The 16,715-nt window shown below is 34.1% G+C and overlaps 3 protein-coding genes and 1 long non-coding RNA gene across 8 annotated transcripts; 1 reads left to right on the top strand and 3 right to left on the bottom strand.

Annotated features, from left to right (window-relative positions):
• Positions 1-1,130: 1,130 nt before the first annotated feature.
• LOC121998290 (tobamovirus multiplication protein 2A-like) lies at positions 1,131-6,156 on the bottom strand. 2 transcript variants are annotated; one of them, XM_042553142.1, is made up of 7 exons: positions 6,023-6,156; positions 5,609-5,892; positions 4,370-4,469; positions 3,330-3,410; positions 3,131-3,235; positions 1,444-1,653; positions 1,131-1,349 (listed from the first exon to the last, which is right to left on the bottom strand). In XM_042553142.1, exons 2-7 carry the CDS (start codon positions 5,854-5,856, stop codon positions 1,242-1,244), a joined length of 852 nt encoding a protein of 283 aa, XP_042409076.1. In that variant the 5' UTR covers positions 5,857-5,892; positions 6,023-6,156; the 3' UTR covers positions 1,131-1,241. The 2 variants fall into 2 exon arrangements, with proteins under 2 accessions (XP_042409076.1, XP_042409075.1); XM_042553141.1 differs by having other exon boundaries at positions 5,609-5,889; positions 6,023-6,142.
• Positions 6,157-6,900: 744 nt separating this feature from the next.
• Positions 6,901-13,008, top strand: LOC121998288 (phosphatidylinositol N-acetylglucosaminyltransferase subunit P-like). 4 transcript variants are annotated; one of them, XR_006116474.1, is made up of 6 exons: positions 6,901-7,159; positions 7,240-7,312; positions 8,815-8,933; positions 9,540-9,683; positions 12,452-12,550; positions 12,652-13,008. XR_006116474.1 is itself a non-coding variant. In XM_042553139.1 (5 exons), the coding sequence occupies exons 1-4, from the start codon at positions 6,946-6,948 to the stop codon at positions 9,647-9,649; spliced, it is 516 nt and encodes a 171-aa protein (XP_042409073.1). In that variant the 5' UTR covers positions 6,901-6,945; the 3' UTR covers positions 9,650-9,683; positions 10,540-12,018. The 4 variants fall into 4 exon arrangements, 3 of the variants coding, with proteins under 3 accessions (XP_042409073.1, XP_042409072.1, XP_042409074.1); XM_042553139.1 differs by lacking the exons at positions 12,452-12,550; positions 12,652-13,008 and adding an exon at positions 10,540-12,018; XM_042553138.1 differs by lacking the exons at positions 12,452-12,550; positions 12,652-13,008 and adding an exon at positions 10,509-12,018.
• Positions 11,937-12,331, bottom strand: LOC121998289. Its single transcript, XR_006116475.1, has 2 exons — positions 12,194-12,331; positions 11,937-12,015 (listed from the first exon to the last, which is right to left on the bottom strand). It is a non-coding gene; the product is annotated as an uncharacterized LOC121998289 (long non-coding RNA).
• Positions 12,417-14,171, bottom strand: LOC121995384 (putative disease resistance protein RGA4). The gene is made up of 3 exons (XM_042549136.1): positions 13,744-14,171; positions 12,528-13,697; positions 12,417-12,453 (listed from the first exon to the last, which is right to left on the bottom strand). The coding sequence occupies exons 1-3, from the start codon at positions 14,169-14,171 to the stop codon at positions 12,417-12,419; spliced, it is 1,635 nt and encodes a 544-aa protein (XP_042405070.1).
• Positions 14,172-16,715: the final 2,544 nt, after the last annotated feature.

Here is a 16,715-nt window from a genome sequence, read left to right as displayed (position 1 = left end):
ATATTTTTGAGTTTATTTTTGATAAACTAATTTGAGTCTCGATCTAAAAACTAATCCAATATGAGTTTTTCAATTGTCAAGGAGTCTTAAAATTCTTCAAAAAGCTAATTTAAATTGTGTAATTCTTTCACAGGCAAATAATGACTTTGTTAAAAAGCTCTTTGCATTAATAAAAGAGTTTGACCATGTTGTCTAATTAATAAAAGATATGCCAACAATAGATCCGAAAATCTTTCATCAATATTTTTACTCACCACTCTCAGTTGTAATAATTATGAAAACATAACTGTTATAAACTATAAAATTATAACTCACCACTCTCAGTTGTAATAATTATAAAAACAAAACTGTTACAAACTATAAAATTATAATTGTTACAACACAACTCTCATTCAAGATTTAAATGACATTTTAAGCGGGAGATACGTGTATCAGAAGTAAATATTGTACCAGAAGATAGTCGGGTATTATAAATGGGTGTAGGATGCCCTGTTAATAAACAATCATCTTGATGATTTCAAAAAGCACAAAAGACGCTGTTTTCACTTTTGCCCAAAAATATTTATGTTTTATTGTATTTACTTGTTTTCTCTTTTGAAAGATTCATAATTCTAACCTACTCACTTTATATTATTGAGGTTGTCAAGTCATGTAATTTCGTTCCATTCCACTCTTTTCCCGCTACTGAAACACTGGAAGTTTGGATGAAAATGGGGGCTACATGAAGGATACCATAGTTATCAAGGTAAGACTGATTGGAATCCCATTATTCTGTAGGTTTGTTGACTGCTACAAACAATTTGATCGAGCAATAATTGCACCGATGATGCTTTGTGCCACCCTGAGTTGATGGTACAATGTGATGTCGATGAACCCATCCCAGGTGTGATAGAACTGCAACTCGATGAGCTACTCTAGAAGTCAAAACAGAGATATTCACTTCTGATAAGTTGTCCCTTTGAAGCTGTGGCAGAAAGGTCTCTTTTTGGAGAGAATCCAATTCAATTGTTTTCACCCAAAGGGGTGCTGGCAATCAGCATTCAGCAGAAACAGGAAGACAAGAAACAGTTGCATCACCAACTGACGCAGAAATCATGACTAATGAAACGAAAGAAATCTAACAAAGAGCAAACAGGGAAAACTCTTAAAAGCTTCACATAGAAGAGATGTGACTTGGACACTGTGCATCAAAAAAGTTCACCCAGAAGAAGAACAGTCGTATAATGATACAGCTGCGATGGTCACAAAATGGTACAGCGGCCCTTTTCTTCTGTCTGTGATGCAGTGGCTTGTTGGTATCTGTTTGGGTCTGATGGGTTGTATGTAAACTCAGAAGTATCGAGACCATACTGTTACAAGCATATGCAAAGAGAAAATCAGTAAGAACAACATTTTTTATAAGCTGCAAAATATATTGAAATAGTTACACAAGAAACAGTTTACTTTTTCTCTCATTCTTTGGCTCCAGGCATCATTTCTGCTTGGACGGTGGTCAAGACTGCCAAGCACAGGTGCTCCACTTGCTGCGGCTCCTTGCCGATTCACTAATGGCTGTCGGATGGTAGATCTTGGAGCAATAAGCTCGTCATCACTGTCGTATTCAGCTGGTCTGTTTGCAGATCTTACTATAAGAGCTAACACAAATACAAAACCCTGCAGTTTGTAGATTGTATTATCATTCTTGGATTGATAAGGTAGCTCAGCATACACATCACATCCCATCACATGATCTATAGGTAAATATCAGAAATAACGTTCAAATGCCAAGGGACAAAAAAAATATAATGCAGCAGCTGCCATGCACCAGAAGGTTAAAATTTTCTTAAGTAAATCTACCATTGCAACATACAACAGGAAGAGAACAAATGAATGAAAAGGCCCCTGAAATACTGGTTCGCAAAATACATGACCCAAACAAAGCCTGATTTCTAAAAGAATCAACAAGGAAGGAGATATTGAAAAGTAACACAGAATGTATATGGTGATCCATGCTCCATGTATTCTTTTGTATCTTTCCCTTGCCCCCGGGTGTAGCGCATACAGTGGGAGCATGACATCTCTGGCATAATGGTCAGAGGTCGATTCTCAGTTCATGGCCAGAGGTCGATTCTCAGTTCAGTTCCTGGATTTACCCACCATGTGTCTAACATATGTGTACTTGTATTTATCTCCCTCCATATCCATGGGGCCGGCACTAGGGGGGCCGTTAAGGTAGCGGACCCCCTCCTATCTTTCCAACCAAGTAAACCTAACCTCAGTGTTGATCTGAATAATTGATTAATAGAATGAAGATGATTCGCTCGCACAAATAAAGTTGTCTAGCTACTTGCAGAAATGGAGAATCACGACTATGCACACAATGTGTCATCAGGTATTCTAAAGATGCAGTAACTCAACATACAATATTGGGTAATCATAACATTTTGGCTGGGTTTCATATTTTGCATCTCACCTTAAACCCAGCACGAACCTGATTATCTGGTCATTTTTCCAAGAAATACAGGCCCTCAATCTTTGAGTCTCACTCACTTCCAAAAACACAATGGGAATTAACAAGTGTCAATTTTTTGTAGGATTCTTTTGGCAAATTCGTAATACAAGCGCATCCAAAAAGTAACATTAATACGGTAAATATTGAGATACATTAACCTTGGTTATATAGTTCTATTATCTTATCTTGGATATACTAACATTTTGTACAGACTGTTTCCTAACTGCCAAACAGCACAACACAATCACAAGATTCCAAAAGATCTTTCATTTTAACTACTCTTTCTTATTCTATAAACGATATCCTCATCAATGCATCCTAGTTGAATAATAAATCCAGATATCTAAAATTCTTGCAAAAAATTCCTATTCATCCATCTTAATCATTCTTTCACTTCTCTTATGGTTGAAATTCCATTTTGTATTTGAAATTAATTTCACTTTAAAGAAGTTATACTTTAAATTATAGTTCAAGTAAAAAGAATCTCTACATGATAATAATTTTACCATGAGAAACGGGTGAATTAAAAGCTCAACACTATCAAAGAACATTCATCAACATAAAAGAAATGAGAATGAGGTACTGATAGAAAGTTCAAACAGTTACCAATAATTCTAATGCTTCATAAACAAGACCTACCTCGAAAATGACAGCTCCAAGAGCAACCCACTTAGCTATCTTCCAGTTACTATCCAAGAAATCATATATTCCATCAAAGTTCCCAGTTTTATCATCAGGGATAAGCTGCAGAGTATCTACTGTTAGAATTCGCTAAAAAAAAAAAAAGAAAAAAGACAAAAAAACAAAAGAGAGCAACAGATGTTAAGAAGAAACTCACTTCCTTCCAGCTATGGTCAAAGAATATGAAAGCTGCAACAGCCAACTCAGCTACGATCAACAAAAACACTAGGAAAGCATACTAAATTCATATTAAGGAAAACATCAACTCCAGGACAAGAATGTTTGAGAATAGGAAGTAATCTGCCACATCAAGAAAGATTAAACAATATTATCCTACTTTATACAGGTGAAATGACATTAGGTCGTATAAATTGTTGTGTTTCTGTAAACAATGCAAACCTATCTGTGTAATGTTTATGTACTTCTAGCACAACAACATAATGCAGCATGAAAAATTGCACCCCAAAAACTTGATACTCAATCCACCGACGAGCAAAAATGTTATTAAGTTATCCATTACAAGAATCTTAACTCCTTTTATAAAGAGATTATATGATCAATTCTTTGTAAAATAATGGACTAGTTTATTTTATAAACATCTCTAGCAGACTTCTCTAAAAATCTAAACAAATATTTAAAACAACTATCAGAATTTTAAAACTAAAAAATTTGAAGGAATCCAAATTGATCCCCAAATCTCAAACTGCCTTAGGATATCTTTCCAGGAAAACTAAAAACATGGTTATTTCACACAAGCAATGGTTTCTATACATATATGAACTAATAATTGCAGCTGAAGTCCAGCGATTAAACTGAACATATGGCCAACAACTAACAGTTTACAGTTCTTTCTCCATCCTTCTCACAAAATCATAATAAGAGTTTAATATGAACCATAACTCTAAAATAAGAGGATATATAGAGAGTGAACTTAAATCCACATATGTTATTATCCAATAGAGAGACAGAGCAGGTTCTCTATTTCTGTTTGATGACGCTCTTAAGGACAAGAAGAGGCCATTGATGAACCTTAAGAGTGAAGGGCAAATGAGCAACTAAACTGTTGAAGACAATGCCATTCCAGTCAAATGTCAATGAGAATTTTCCCACAATTCAAATTGGTGTACTTAATTAAGTTTTTTTTCCCAAGTTGATATAAATAAGTTTGAAACCAAAAATAAGTTTGTGTAGGGATACAAAAGACAGGCAGCAACCATTTCTTGACACTGCTCCTATGCAGCCAAAGCATGATATGACAAAAACAACAGCTCCAATGCCAATAAACAAATAAATAAACCTGCACTTGAAAAGATATATTCAAATTAGATAGAAAAAGACTTGACAATGACAAGTAAAAAGTATATATATCAAAAAGTAAGAAAAAGTTTGTCCAAGATATACTATGTTAGTTTGGCTGGACAATCATAACTAAAACTACAAACAATAAGAGAAACACCAACTTTTTTTATCATAAGATGGAACATTCAAGAAAATTTAAAGAAAATACTAAACCAATGAGTACCTAAATCAAAGTTGAAAAACAAAAATCTAAGAGCACAGAAAAAAAGTACGATAACTGTTTCCTAGATGAATAACAAATACAATGGCGTTGACGATACATTGGAGCATATCCGGCATGCACTGTGAGATTAGACTTAATTAGATCCTAGAATAGGTGTGTGAAAATAGGATAAGAAGCAATAAACATTTATAGCCTGTCATAGCATCCTTATCCAGTTAATTAACCAGGAGATGATATTGCAGTATATGAAATTGCCTCCATAATGCCTCTTTATTTGCAAGAAGGAAGCAACTGAAATTGAAGCCATTATAAGATGATTGTCTTTTGAAGGTTCCATAAAGCACAAAGTTGTCCAAATTGTTTGGAAATCAACCATTTCAGGGTTGGAAAGGAGCCATAGATGAAAGGGCATTGGGTTGCAGGTTTCAGCTTGTCCCATTTGAAAGAGGCTGAACTGAAAACTAGTCCAGTTCAACATTAAAAGGAAGTTTGGTAAAAAGCTAATCATATCCGACATGCAAACCTAGATAGGTCCCACTGGATTGTTCTATTTATAAATGACTAAATTTTTACCCAGACTAGTTGAAGCCATCAAAAACTAATAGTGGATTTGGTTCACACACTGGTCCAATTTGGATAACATTATTTGAGCATAATCGTCAATTATTATTTACCTGACTAATTCAAGCAGGGAATTCTGTTTACCATTGCACAGGATTTCCAGGAAAGAGAAAAGGAGGATGACTAGTAATATAACTCAACACAAAAGCCGAAACAAAATCAAAACTTGTTTGGCAATCATTAAATAAACATAAACCCTTGACAAACAAAAATTTCATGTTTATTGCAACAAAGTTATCAAATACACAAAATGCTTGACAGAAGAAAAAATAAGAATCAGATCTATTCCGTACCAAGCTTTTGGGAGATAGTCAAGAAAACTGGATGAAAAGGACACAGCAACAAGCATAGGCCGCCCAAGCTTCAAGAATTCCAAATCGTTGCTCGCCGGCGGAGCCGCGTCGTCACCGCCGCCACCAGCGGCAATTTTATTCCACTCTACCAGCAAGTAAATCCCATATCCCACCATTGCTAAACCAGTAACCGTCAATACAAAATTCAAAAGCTTTAGCAAACATTCCCAGAATCCCTTGCACGCCATGATCAGTATCTAAACCTGCTCCCAACTACCGGCCTCCTAGTACAAGACCCGACAGTTTCAATCAAACAAACCCAACAGAAACCTCAGGGGACATATTGGAATAACGCCAATAATTTTTTGTTAACAAAACGTTGCAGGCCAAATCACGACTAGGAGAGGAAACTACCTGAAGAAATCGTACGTTCCGCCAGAGATTGCGAAGTGGGGCGGGGGTTGGCTTGTCGCCCTTCTCTTGCCCTGCCGAAGATCGTGTTCGCTCTCTCTCCGTCACCCAACATTTTCCCAGGAATTTATTTATTTATTTATTATTATTATTATTATTTTATTTTATTTGCATTTCGTAAGGTGGAGCCTGGAACAATGTCCCACCACGTGGCGAGCAACGGAGAGGATGGGCGATGTGATGGACGGTTGAAAAAGTTGAGGAACCAGGAAAGCGGTGGGTCCCACTTCATACATATATGATATCATACCTAACAGTCCAGGAAATGAATGCCACTAGTCGGTGAAATTAACCGGACGCGAAAAAGTAGTTTTCAAAATGATCCTCAATATTTATTTTTTTTAAATGCTCTTTATAATTTGAGTAATATTAAATTTTTTCTTTGGATATTAAAATACCTTTTTAAAATATTAAATGAATAATTAACAATTTTTAAGTTGTACTGATATTTGATCGGAAAAGTTAAATGAATCGAATGGATAAACTAAAATATAGTATTGGTTTTCCTTTTCATTACATCATGAAAAAGAAGGAAAGGGATAAAACAAACCGACCTACATATTCCCGCATAAATAAAATATGAGTTAATTATTTAAATTTCCATATGAGTACACAATCCTTAATTCTAATATCATATTTAAATATTTTAATTAAATGTATATTTTGTAAATAAGTCATGTGATTTTCAGAAATCTGTATTCATGGAAGATTACGGAAACCCCCCCCCCCCCCCCCCCCAAAAAAATCTATACGATTCCAGCGGATGTAATCTTGACGGTCCACAAATGAATGGTCAGGATTAAATATTTATGAACAGAAAAAGAAAGAAAAAGGAAAAGAAAGGGGAAAAAGAAAAACAGGAAGAGATGGAGTCGCCACCGTCGTCTCCGACGTCGCTGGTGGTTAATAGTCCTCGGAGGACACTGAGCCTCCTGAGAGAAAGGAGGCACAAGCATCCTGCTATAGATCCAGACGAGAATCCCGCTGTATCATTCGCTGCGGGGTTCGCCGAGGAGCACGGGCTGAAGCCCTCGGAGGTCTACGGCTTCGTCGGATCCATCACCACTGTCCTTGCCGCTGGTAATCTCCACACAAAACCAAGTTTTTCTTAGAAAGAAATTACTTCTCAAAAAATCTTATTTTTCCCCGTCTGTTGACAGTAATCTTCGTAGTTTGGGCGTACACTCCTGAACCGTGGTTGCATTATTTGGGAATCACATACTATCCGAGTAAGTAAGTGAGTTTTACTTATGTGATTTCCTTATTACGTGAGAATTATGTATTTGTTTTCTGTGATACGATAAGATTCTTGACATGAGATCTGTGTTGATGTTTATCCGGACGGCCTTTGTAATAATTGCGTTTGAAATGGCTCACTGAAGTTCTCAAAATCAAATTACCATGACTATGTTATTTGGGTGACCAACCAAAATATTTTCGTTTTTATTAATAGTTCATGAATGATATTAACTGAAAGTGATTATCAAGCACGTGTAGCTTTTTGCTTCATATCAATTGGATTTAAAGCGCATTATATATTCTGCACCTAAATTTGCATGGAGAGGTTCCATCATTATTATTCATGCATCCCTGTCTTAGTTGTCTTAGGGGACCAAAATAAAGCTATGGTTAGATTGAACTTCATCTCTTTAGGAATAGAAGCTTATGTATGCTGTTCAGAAGACTTTGATTCCTGGTCACTCTTTCACGACAAAATGTTCTATCTATGTATTTAATTCATAGGCTATATCCATTGCACATCTTTCTTCTTTTGGATTCCTTCACCCTTCTGATATTTGATAGTACTTACATTGTTGGCATATTCTTCTAGATCTGAGTCTTACAATCTAGATAGAACCCAACTACTATTGATTTTATCCCTTCACCACTCTTGCAAGGTCTTTTAGCCATGGATTTTTTTTGTCAATTAAAGGTGCAACATTTTGTTTGGACTTAATGGCAGACTGCACAAGACATTCACAAGATTAACGGAGGAATCTTTAGCTTAGAAAGAAGGGAGGCAACCAAAAGTGCAAGTGTTGGACATAAAGTGGTTATGTATTGTACATGAACTCATTGCATTGTTCTTGATAGGATGTACATGAAACTTTGACTGTCGTTAGAGAAAAAACTTATAATGAGCATGCTAAAATGCCATAAGGAGTTGGTTAGATGTTTTTGAATTCATTTGATAATCTCTTTAGCTTTGACAAGATGGAGGTAATACAAATTTGTGTTGCACAAATAGTTTACATATTGTATATTAAGGTTAGCAGTTTCTCTCTGGAAACCATGACCATTTAAACCCTTGTTTTCTTAGACCAAACACTTATAAAGGGCGCTTTGGAATGTCACTAGGACTTGGGGCGATGGTTATGAATTTTAATGGTTCCCTTTTCCATCATTTTTTCTTTCTTGTCCTGCAACTATCATATCGTTATCAGTGACCATAATGGACAAGAGTGACAACTAGAAAATCCAAGTTGTATAAATCTCTGATTAAAATGAAGAAAAAAAATGTTGTTAATCAACTCTATCATGAAGTTATTATCCTAGTTTGAGTCTCTTTCATTCTTGGCCGCCTTATGCTAATTATTAATAATATATTAACTATTTTGCAATATGACTAAGAAAACACATAATAATAGTAGATTCTGATTAAGATGATTTATTATGCTAATTTTACCCATGATAATGGTTACTAATCTCAGTTTTTTTGTTGGTGTAATAATTAGGTATTGGGCAATTGCAATTCCATCGTTTATAATGGTAACAGTGGTTTTGGCAATGGTATTTTACTTGGGATTGAACTTCATGGTGACACCTTCTCCAACTTCATTTAATGTATTGTTTGGTAAGTGTGCTGTCATTTGAATTGGTAATGTTGTGTTGTGCTTGTTGGTACTTTTCCCTTATGGACTTGGCTCTGTCATCGCAGCTAAATCTAGACATTAGTAATTGCCGCATATAATTAACTCTTATAATCTTAGATATGAAATTTTATTTGTCCAAATTTTGTCAAATATTGGTAGTTTGAACAGTATCATTGTCCACTGATCCAAATAATTAAGACTCATTGTTTCTTACTATTTCTGTTTCAAGAGTGTTAAGAGATGAGAAACAATTTAGTAGATTAGTTCAACTAAGATATAGGACGGCCATAATTTGAGTTCTAAAACTGATGTCTTTGCTTGTTTTATTGCTTATATATCCTCTAGCTTAGAAGAATTTTCACCAAATATGCTGCATAGCTGTTTATTTAGGACTGCAAATCATTTTTTTGAGGTTGCTTATGAGGCTATTTAGAGGTTTGTGTCTATCTTTTGATAGTAGTAACTCCTGATACAAAATAAATATAACTTAAATTTTATTTGTAGATTTCCTTTTATAATTCAATTGAAATTTCAATGTTCGAGAACTACATATCTTTGTAGCTTTTGTAATGTATTACTGTTTGCAGATGAACATAGCCGAGAGCGCCCTTCAGTATCATTTTTAGGAGAGGAACAACCTATAGAGCCCATCTATGATATTCCAGTTGACCAGATTAACAATCTTATATTTGGATGACAACAGAACAAGTCATTGAGCCAAGAAGGAACTAGTATGTATAAAAGTATCTGCACTATATTCTCTGACAATCCAAAATGTTTGAGTCATGGCAATTTGTCTTCATCTTTATGTATGGTGCTTGCTCACTAGTCACTACGTTAATATTTTGATCCACCTATCAGTTTTTTTTCCTTTTCTTTTTTTTCTTTTTTTTTGTTCCAATGGTGGATTTTGCCTCAATACTAGCTTCCAAATCTAGGTTGTGTATATTAATGCATCTTTTGACTACAAATCTTAAATTGTTCATTACGTATCGAGTCTCCATAACCTTGTCTTGAATTTCCCATCTAATGCAATAGCAATCAATTTTGATGTGCTTTATTGTTTAATTGAATGCTACAATTTGGAAAATATAGATTGCTGCTTGATTGCCATAGTAAAGATTCATGGGATTTGTAGTCTTAATCTTAAACTTTGGACTAATGCTTTCAACCCAACTTAACTCAGTGGTGGTATTAGTCATTGCTCTTCACTTTCACTTGATCAAGCAACCACATTCTGTTTATTTTTCCAAATTATATGTCCTCTAATAAATAAGCAATGGCCTGTAGTATATCTTTCAGCCAAACTCTGGATTATTGTGATTCTTCATACAAATGGCTTTTCCTGATTATCCTTTTAAAAATTTCATAATCCTTCCTATTTCCATCATGTGACTTGTGAAAGAGGATACATGAATTTCTAATTCGGCTAACAAGAAAAAGAATATTTGCTCGAGTGAAAAGTAGCTTAATGATCTTATACTTGCTAAAGATGCTATGTTTTTACCCCTTTTAAACTTGCAAAAATTCATGTATATGTTTTGTTGTATCTGCAGTGGAAGTTTATCAATATATATTTTATAACAGAACTGTCTTTTACCCTGAGGATGTGATATATGATCTGAGGTATGCTTAGATTCCTGATCATTCATAGAAAGCCGTTATATGTAATATATATATGTCATTCTTTGATCGAGTTAGGCCTACTGAGAGATGAATTTTGGTGGCCATAGACAAGTATGCACAGCCTTTGCAGCCTAAAAATTGATTCTTTCTTCTCCTCACTCTACTCCTGAGCTTGAAATACATTTTCCCTCAGGGAGTTTTAGTTTTCTTTTAGCAAGGATTGAAGATGGCAAATGCTCACATGTTTCTATGGCATATAGGAATGATCTATGCGATTAATGGAGCAGTATTGTAAGCTTGTGATTTTCTCTCGTTAATGTTTATCAATGAGATTTTCACAAAATAATTTTAGTACCTTTTGTACAAAGATCGCCAACCTCTTTAAAATGTTGCAAATTAACACAAAATAGGCCAAATTTCCAACTCATGTGAGTTGCCCTTTTCTTCTCCCAGAAGAAGCTTGTGAGCTTTGATGGGTCTTAGCTTCCATGTTCTTTATAATTTTAGTCAATTTTATAAACATCAATGTGGAACAAGGCTTCTCACGGTTCTGGCTGGCGTAACATAAATACCAAAGAAATTAATTCATTCATTTGCGTGTAACCTTAGCTACCAATCTGTCCTTATTTTTCTTTAAATACTACCTTCTTTCTGTTTTTCTGGAATACCTACTTGCGACAAATTAGTTTGCTTCTTATTGCTAAATGAATTAAGAGCCACATTAGTAGCTTCTTTGAAAGAGGCACATCTGGTTATAACATAACTAACCGCTTTGAAAGTGGTAGAACCAAAACTATTGTAGCAATTGAAATTTGTGAAGTAACCTTTCTTACAAGTTGATTCACCCAACAACATAAAGAAGTTTATTTCAAATATGTAAGTATTTTAATGTGAAGTAACCTTTCTTTAACTTGAATGCTCTTTTGAACATTGTTATAAATATTGGATTTTCTTAAGCTCATGGACTTTGTACTTTGTAAAGGCATTAGCTTTATCACATCAAAGCTGAAATTTCTTGATTTAATATTTTTTTAAAATTTTTTATTTAAAAAAAAACATTTTGATAGAACCTTCTCTCATCTCTATTTTATACAAAAGGGCATTGTCATATAAGAAAAAAAAATGACAATATATACAAATAACCAATATTAAATCAAAATTATCAACCCAATATCAAGTAGTTTATGTATTACACAACATAATGTATCCAACAATAAAATAAAGTCTAGTGTGACATATAATAAATCACATATATAATACAATAACAACTAAGCCTTATTCCATAGGCCGGGTTGGCAAAAACCACATATATAATATCTGAAAATAAAAAATTAACACAAATTTTATTGCAATACAAAGACTTCATAAGAGGCTACATACACACCTTTGAGCAACAACTAAGATATCATGCCCAGTCTTGACCCTCAGCTTGCAAATCTAGAGGTCAAAGAAAAACAAAGCACAAATGAACTTAATGAGTCAAAAGAAAATCATGATTAAATATTACAATAACAACAGCAACCAAGCCTTATCCTACTAGATGGGGTCATGATTAAATATGAAAGAAAAAAAAAGTATATATAATTGAATTACTGCATATCCAATATGATCTTACCTGTCACTATTATCACATTTGAATTACAAATGCATTTATGTTGCACATGCTCCTTAACTCTTTCGGTAGCTCTTGAAGTTCCTCATTCCAACTAAGATTGAGATACTGTAAATTGTGGAGAAGGGTTATGGAGTTGGGTAGAACTTCAATATTGTTCCTAGATAAGTTGAGGTACCTCAACTGTATCAGATTTCCTATTGATTTTGGCACCTTCTTGATCTTATTACTGCTTAAATCTAACACCCTCAAGAATTTCAGTTCTGAGAAGATGATTTCAAGTAGATTTGCATTCAGATACAAATAGCAATCACTCAATATAAGGGTGCGCAAGTACAATGGCTTTCTTAGTAAGGCCTGGTAAGCGTTTGATAAATTTTTAACATATAAGAGCAAATGATATGTTCTGTTTCCAATATCTGTCACCAAGTCTTCTTTAACATTCCAATATACATCTCCAGACACTGATCGTGCCAGGTCATGCATCAAATCATGCATCATGCACTTGGTTACATGACTATCATCTCCAAAATCATGCTCCTTGGAAGGTGTCAAGAGAAAGAATGACCTCAGTACCAGATCATCAAAGACACGGTTGCCCATTGTTTTAGCATCGACATTTCCTTCTGATTGTACAAAACCATTTGCCATCCACAATCTTACCAATTCATCCTTTTCGATCGTATAGCCCTTTGGGAATAGGGAGGCAAATGCAAAGCACTTCTTTGACTGTGGAGGGAGAGTGTCGTAGCTCCATTTTAGCGCAGCTAACACTTTTTGTTCCTCATCTCTGAGCTGCCATATTTTACTGTTCAATACCGAGGACCAATGAGTTTCATCTTGAATGTTGTGAAGCATGCTGCCAAGGGATATGATAGCCAAAGGCACACCACCACATTTCTCAACAATCTTTCTGCCAATGTCCATCAACTTTTGATCCTTTTCTTCATCTCCAAAAGCAAATTGTTGAAACAAGGGCAGACAATCATCTGGGGGCAACTGTTGTATTTGGTGGGTAATGAATGAGTTCATTATCGAAGAGACATGTAGGCTACGACTTGTCACTAAAATTTTACTTCCTCTTGCCCCACATGTTAAGGCTGTTCTCAGTTCACCCCATCGTGATGCATCTTCATTCCATACATCATCCAACACGAGCAGAAATCGTTTCCCTGATAATGTATGTTCGAGCTTCTGCCTCACTGAATTTGTTTCTGAGACGGTGGACAGTGCATTAGTAGCCTGTTCTAAAATAGACTTCATTATCTTTGTGGGATCAAATTCCATCCCAATAACTGTCCACATTCTCCAGCTTGCAAAATGAGCTTTCACCTTCTCATCATTGAAAACAAGCTGAGCAAGTCTAGTCTTCCCCAGGCCACCCATCCCAACGATGGTGATGACCTTCATGGTATCTTGGTTGTTTTCGACATCATCATCATCATCAGTTAACAAGTCGACAATTCTCTGCTTCTCTGTTTCCCTCCCCATAATGTCTGAGCTAATACTGGAATGCGTCGTTTTGTAGTCACTTGGTGATATGTAGAAATTGCCTTGTGACAAATTCAAAAGCTTCGACTTTTGCAGTAAAATTGAATCCAGACTCTGTTACAGCTTTTATCATGCTGCCTAACCTACTCTTAAACAAAATTTGGTTATTAGAAGAGAAGAAATCATGCACCGACCTAAAAGAAGCTCTTGATCTCTGCTTGCGCAAGACTTCAGTATCATAGCAATCCACAACATCCTCGAGATCGTAGACCAAGTACCTGAGCTTCCTTGACAAGATCTTCACATCATAAGTGAAAGGGCGGGACTCGACATCTTGGATCACCATGTTAACAATCAGCAATAACTCCTTGAGCTTCTCCATCTTCTCTTCAATATCAGTTATTTCCTTGACGTTCTTGTTGCGTCGGATGAGAATTGCCACCTTCTCACCCATGATGCGAGTCATAGCAGTTACCAAAGCTGATTCCATAGCTGTCTGAACCTGGAAGAAACAAAGATTCAGAAGCTCTTCTTCTTCCTTGTTCCTGAAAGAGTCTTTTTGAGAATGTAAAAGAGGAACTAATTTGAACAAAGACTAACGTTTATAATATGCATTTTCATTTACATTAAAGAAAGTCTTTTATACATACGATCATAGAGTATATATATATATTGGTCAACTTCTTTAGGCTTCGTCACTTGTACATAATTTAGGTTCTGTAGTTTACATACCTCTATAATATATGTTGGTCAATTCCTCTAGGCTTAGTCACTAGCTAGTACATACTTTATCTCCGATTATGCATTCTGATTAAGATTGTTTACCTACTATAACCTATAGTCATCTTGCCATTGAGACAATTAAGCGGCTCGTTCTTTCTCTCTCGTTTTTTATTTTTTATTTTTAATAATCCATGTATCTTTTGATCCAATTAGTCTGGGAGGACTGAGGAGGATGGTCCGGCTCCACAGATTGGCCAACGCCTTCTTATCTAACAGCCAACGTCTTAGATTTTTTTTCCCACGTAAGAAAATTATTCTACAGTATGCTTAGTTAGAATTTGAATCGTGAATACTTATAAAATGAGTATAACTTAAGCATAATATATTTAAGATATTTGAAAGTGATTTCTATCTTGGTGTCAATAATTGATTTGTATGTTGTTAGAGTAATTACTACGAAAATGCATAGAACTTCGGCTCCCTATTACAAGGAATGGAAATACGATTTGAACAACTGCAGCAAAAGTCACCTTTTCTTTGGAAAACACGACAAGTTAAGGTTGTGTTGCCGTATATTAATGTATGAGTGTTTTTTTATATTCCTAGATTTTATTTTTATTTATTATGATTATTTTTAAAAGGTGAGGTGTGTATGGAAAATTATGCTACACGCTATAAGGCGATCCATTCCCGATCGGAGTACCTAAGCAACTTTTTTTAAAAAATAATACTTTGGAAAGCTTGATATTGCGAGAAACCATGGACGGAATTAGAAATTATAATCTATCTCAAGTCTAATAAAAAAAAAAAATGCTGACCTAATTAAGTTGTTATAATCTATATGATTAAAATTTTCTCTTTTCCACCATCGTCATTCTCTCTATCTTGGTCATCGAACCCGAAAAACCTCTCATTTGTATATATTCATAATATTATTTATAATTATGATTCCATATAAATCAATTTTTAGATTATAAAATTAAACTAAACTCTTATATATATTAATATAAATTTTCTATTTATTTCCCATTCACATTTTCAATGTTATATGCTGGACTTTTAGATTGACCGTAGTGTATTTCTTAATTTATCCTAATGATCAGTGAAAAATTTTCATAGGATCGATATCTTAAAGATAATTAATAAAACTAATTGAGATTATTATTTTTTAATCATGGACCAGATTCGAAATATGATTCAGGCCCAAATTAATCGTCCATTAACTAGCGCTTTTTTTTCTTTTAAAGATTCGAATTGGTTTTTCTTTTTTTTAATATAGATATTAAAAAGAAATGTGTTAGGAATTTGAACATAGATTATAGATTAAAATTAAATATCCTAACTAAGTATACTATAGTTATTATTGTTTTCATAGGTTAGTTAATTATATAATAACTAATCAATATTTTTTTACTATATTATTATTATTATTATTAATTGAAGAAAATTAGGAGAAATAGTTATTCATTTATTAATTAATTTATAATCATTTATTAAATCGGTAAATGATTTCATATATTAATTATCTATTTAATAATAAATTAATTATTTTTATTATATAGTTATTTGTAATAATTCCAACAACATTAGGGTCCGACAAATAATTTTACAAATTTATATTTTTTTAAAAAAATAATATAATAATCTTGAACCCTAATAAATCATGATGAACTATGAATTATAATCATCTTAAATGATTAAGATTAAAAGTCGATTCTCCAAGAATCATCAAATCAATAAATTTAAACTATCAAAAAATGTCTATTCTAAATAGTCGAATCGTCAATTCTGAATTAGGTCAGCTGACAAACTAGCATATGTAATTTTCTAATATTAATTTGACAATTTATAATTTATTGTTAAATACACCCGCAATTAGAATTAATTATTAAAAATGAATAAAAAAATTATGTTTTTTTTTATTTTCTGTTATGCTTTCTTTATGCTATTTATTTTTTTTTTTCTTTTTTTCCCTTTTCTTTTTCTCCCCCTTCTAATTAGCATATTAAAAAATAGAAAAAAAAATAGAAAAAGGTAAATCATGTTGGGACATTTGTGTCCGTTAGAGGGGGGTGAATAGCGTTTTGTCACGCTTGCTCGTTTTTGCTTCGTCTTGATAATGTGCAGCGGAATACAAAGATAAAATAAAATAAAATACTCACAACACTAATACCTAGGGTTTACTTGGTATCCACCTCAAGATGAGGTGACTAATCCAAGGATCCACACGACACGTCTATCTCTACTATGAAAAACTCCTTCTCGGTCGCAGTCGGAGGTGGAGAAGCCTCGTACAACACTCACACACAAC

Source organism: Zingiber officinale, chromosome 6A, assembly GCF_018446385.1.
Source record: "Zingiber officinale cultivar Zhangliang chromosome 6A, Zo_v1.1, whole genome shotgun sequence".
Taxonomy (NCBI): domain Eukaryota; kingdom Viridiplantae; phylum Streptophyta; class Magnoliopsida; order Zingiberales; family Zingiberaceae; genus Zingiber; species Zingiber officinale.
This window is presented reverse-complemented; position numbering and strand designations above follow the sequence as displayed.

What these genes read in the sequence shown, in the direction of transcription:
- LOC121998290 (XM_042553142.1), bottom strand. Translation starts at nt 5,856, where the DNA reads ATGGCGTGCAAGGGATTCTGGGAATGTTTGCTAAAGCTTTTGAATTTT. An exon ending in TTGACCATAGCTGGAAGGAA is followed by an intron (nt 3,236 to 3,329) that starts GTGAGTTTCTTC and finishes GATACTCTGCAG; the next exon opens with CTTATCCCTGATGATAAAAC. An exon ending in GCCAAAGAATGAGAGAAAAA is followed by an intron (nt 1,350 to 1,443) that starts GTAAACTGTTTC and finishes TGCTTGTAACAG; the next exon opens with TATGGTCTCGATACTTCTGA.
- LOC121998288 (XM_042553139.1), top strand. Translation starts at nt 6,946, where the DNA reads ATGGAGTCGCCACCGTCGTCTCCGACGTCGCTGGTGGTTAATAGTCCT. An exon ending in ATCACATACTATCCGAGTAA is followed by an intron (nt 7,313 to 8,814) that starts GTAAGTGAGTTT and finishes TGTAATAATTAG; the next exon opens with GTATTGGGCAATTGCAATTC. An exon ending in TTCATTTAATGTATTGTTTG is followed by an intron (nt 8,934 to 9,539) that starts GTAAGTGTGCTG and finishes TACTGTTTGCAG; the next exon opens with ATGAACATAGCCGAGAGCGC.
- LOC121995384 (XM_042549136.1), bottom strand. Translation starts at nt 14,171, where the DNA reads ATGGAATCAGCTTTGGTAACTGCTATGACTCGCATCATGGGTGAGAAG. An exon ending in GCTTTTGAATTTGTCACAAG is followed by an intron (nt 13,698 to 13,743) that starts GCAATTTCTACA and finishes GACGCATTCCAG; the next exon opens with TATTAGCTCAGACATTATGG. An exon ending in GCCTTACTAAGAAAGCCATT is followed by an intron (nt 12,454 to 12,527) that starts GTACTTGCGCAC and finishes TCATCTTCTCAG; the next exon opens with AACTGAAATTCTTGAGGGTG.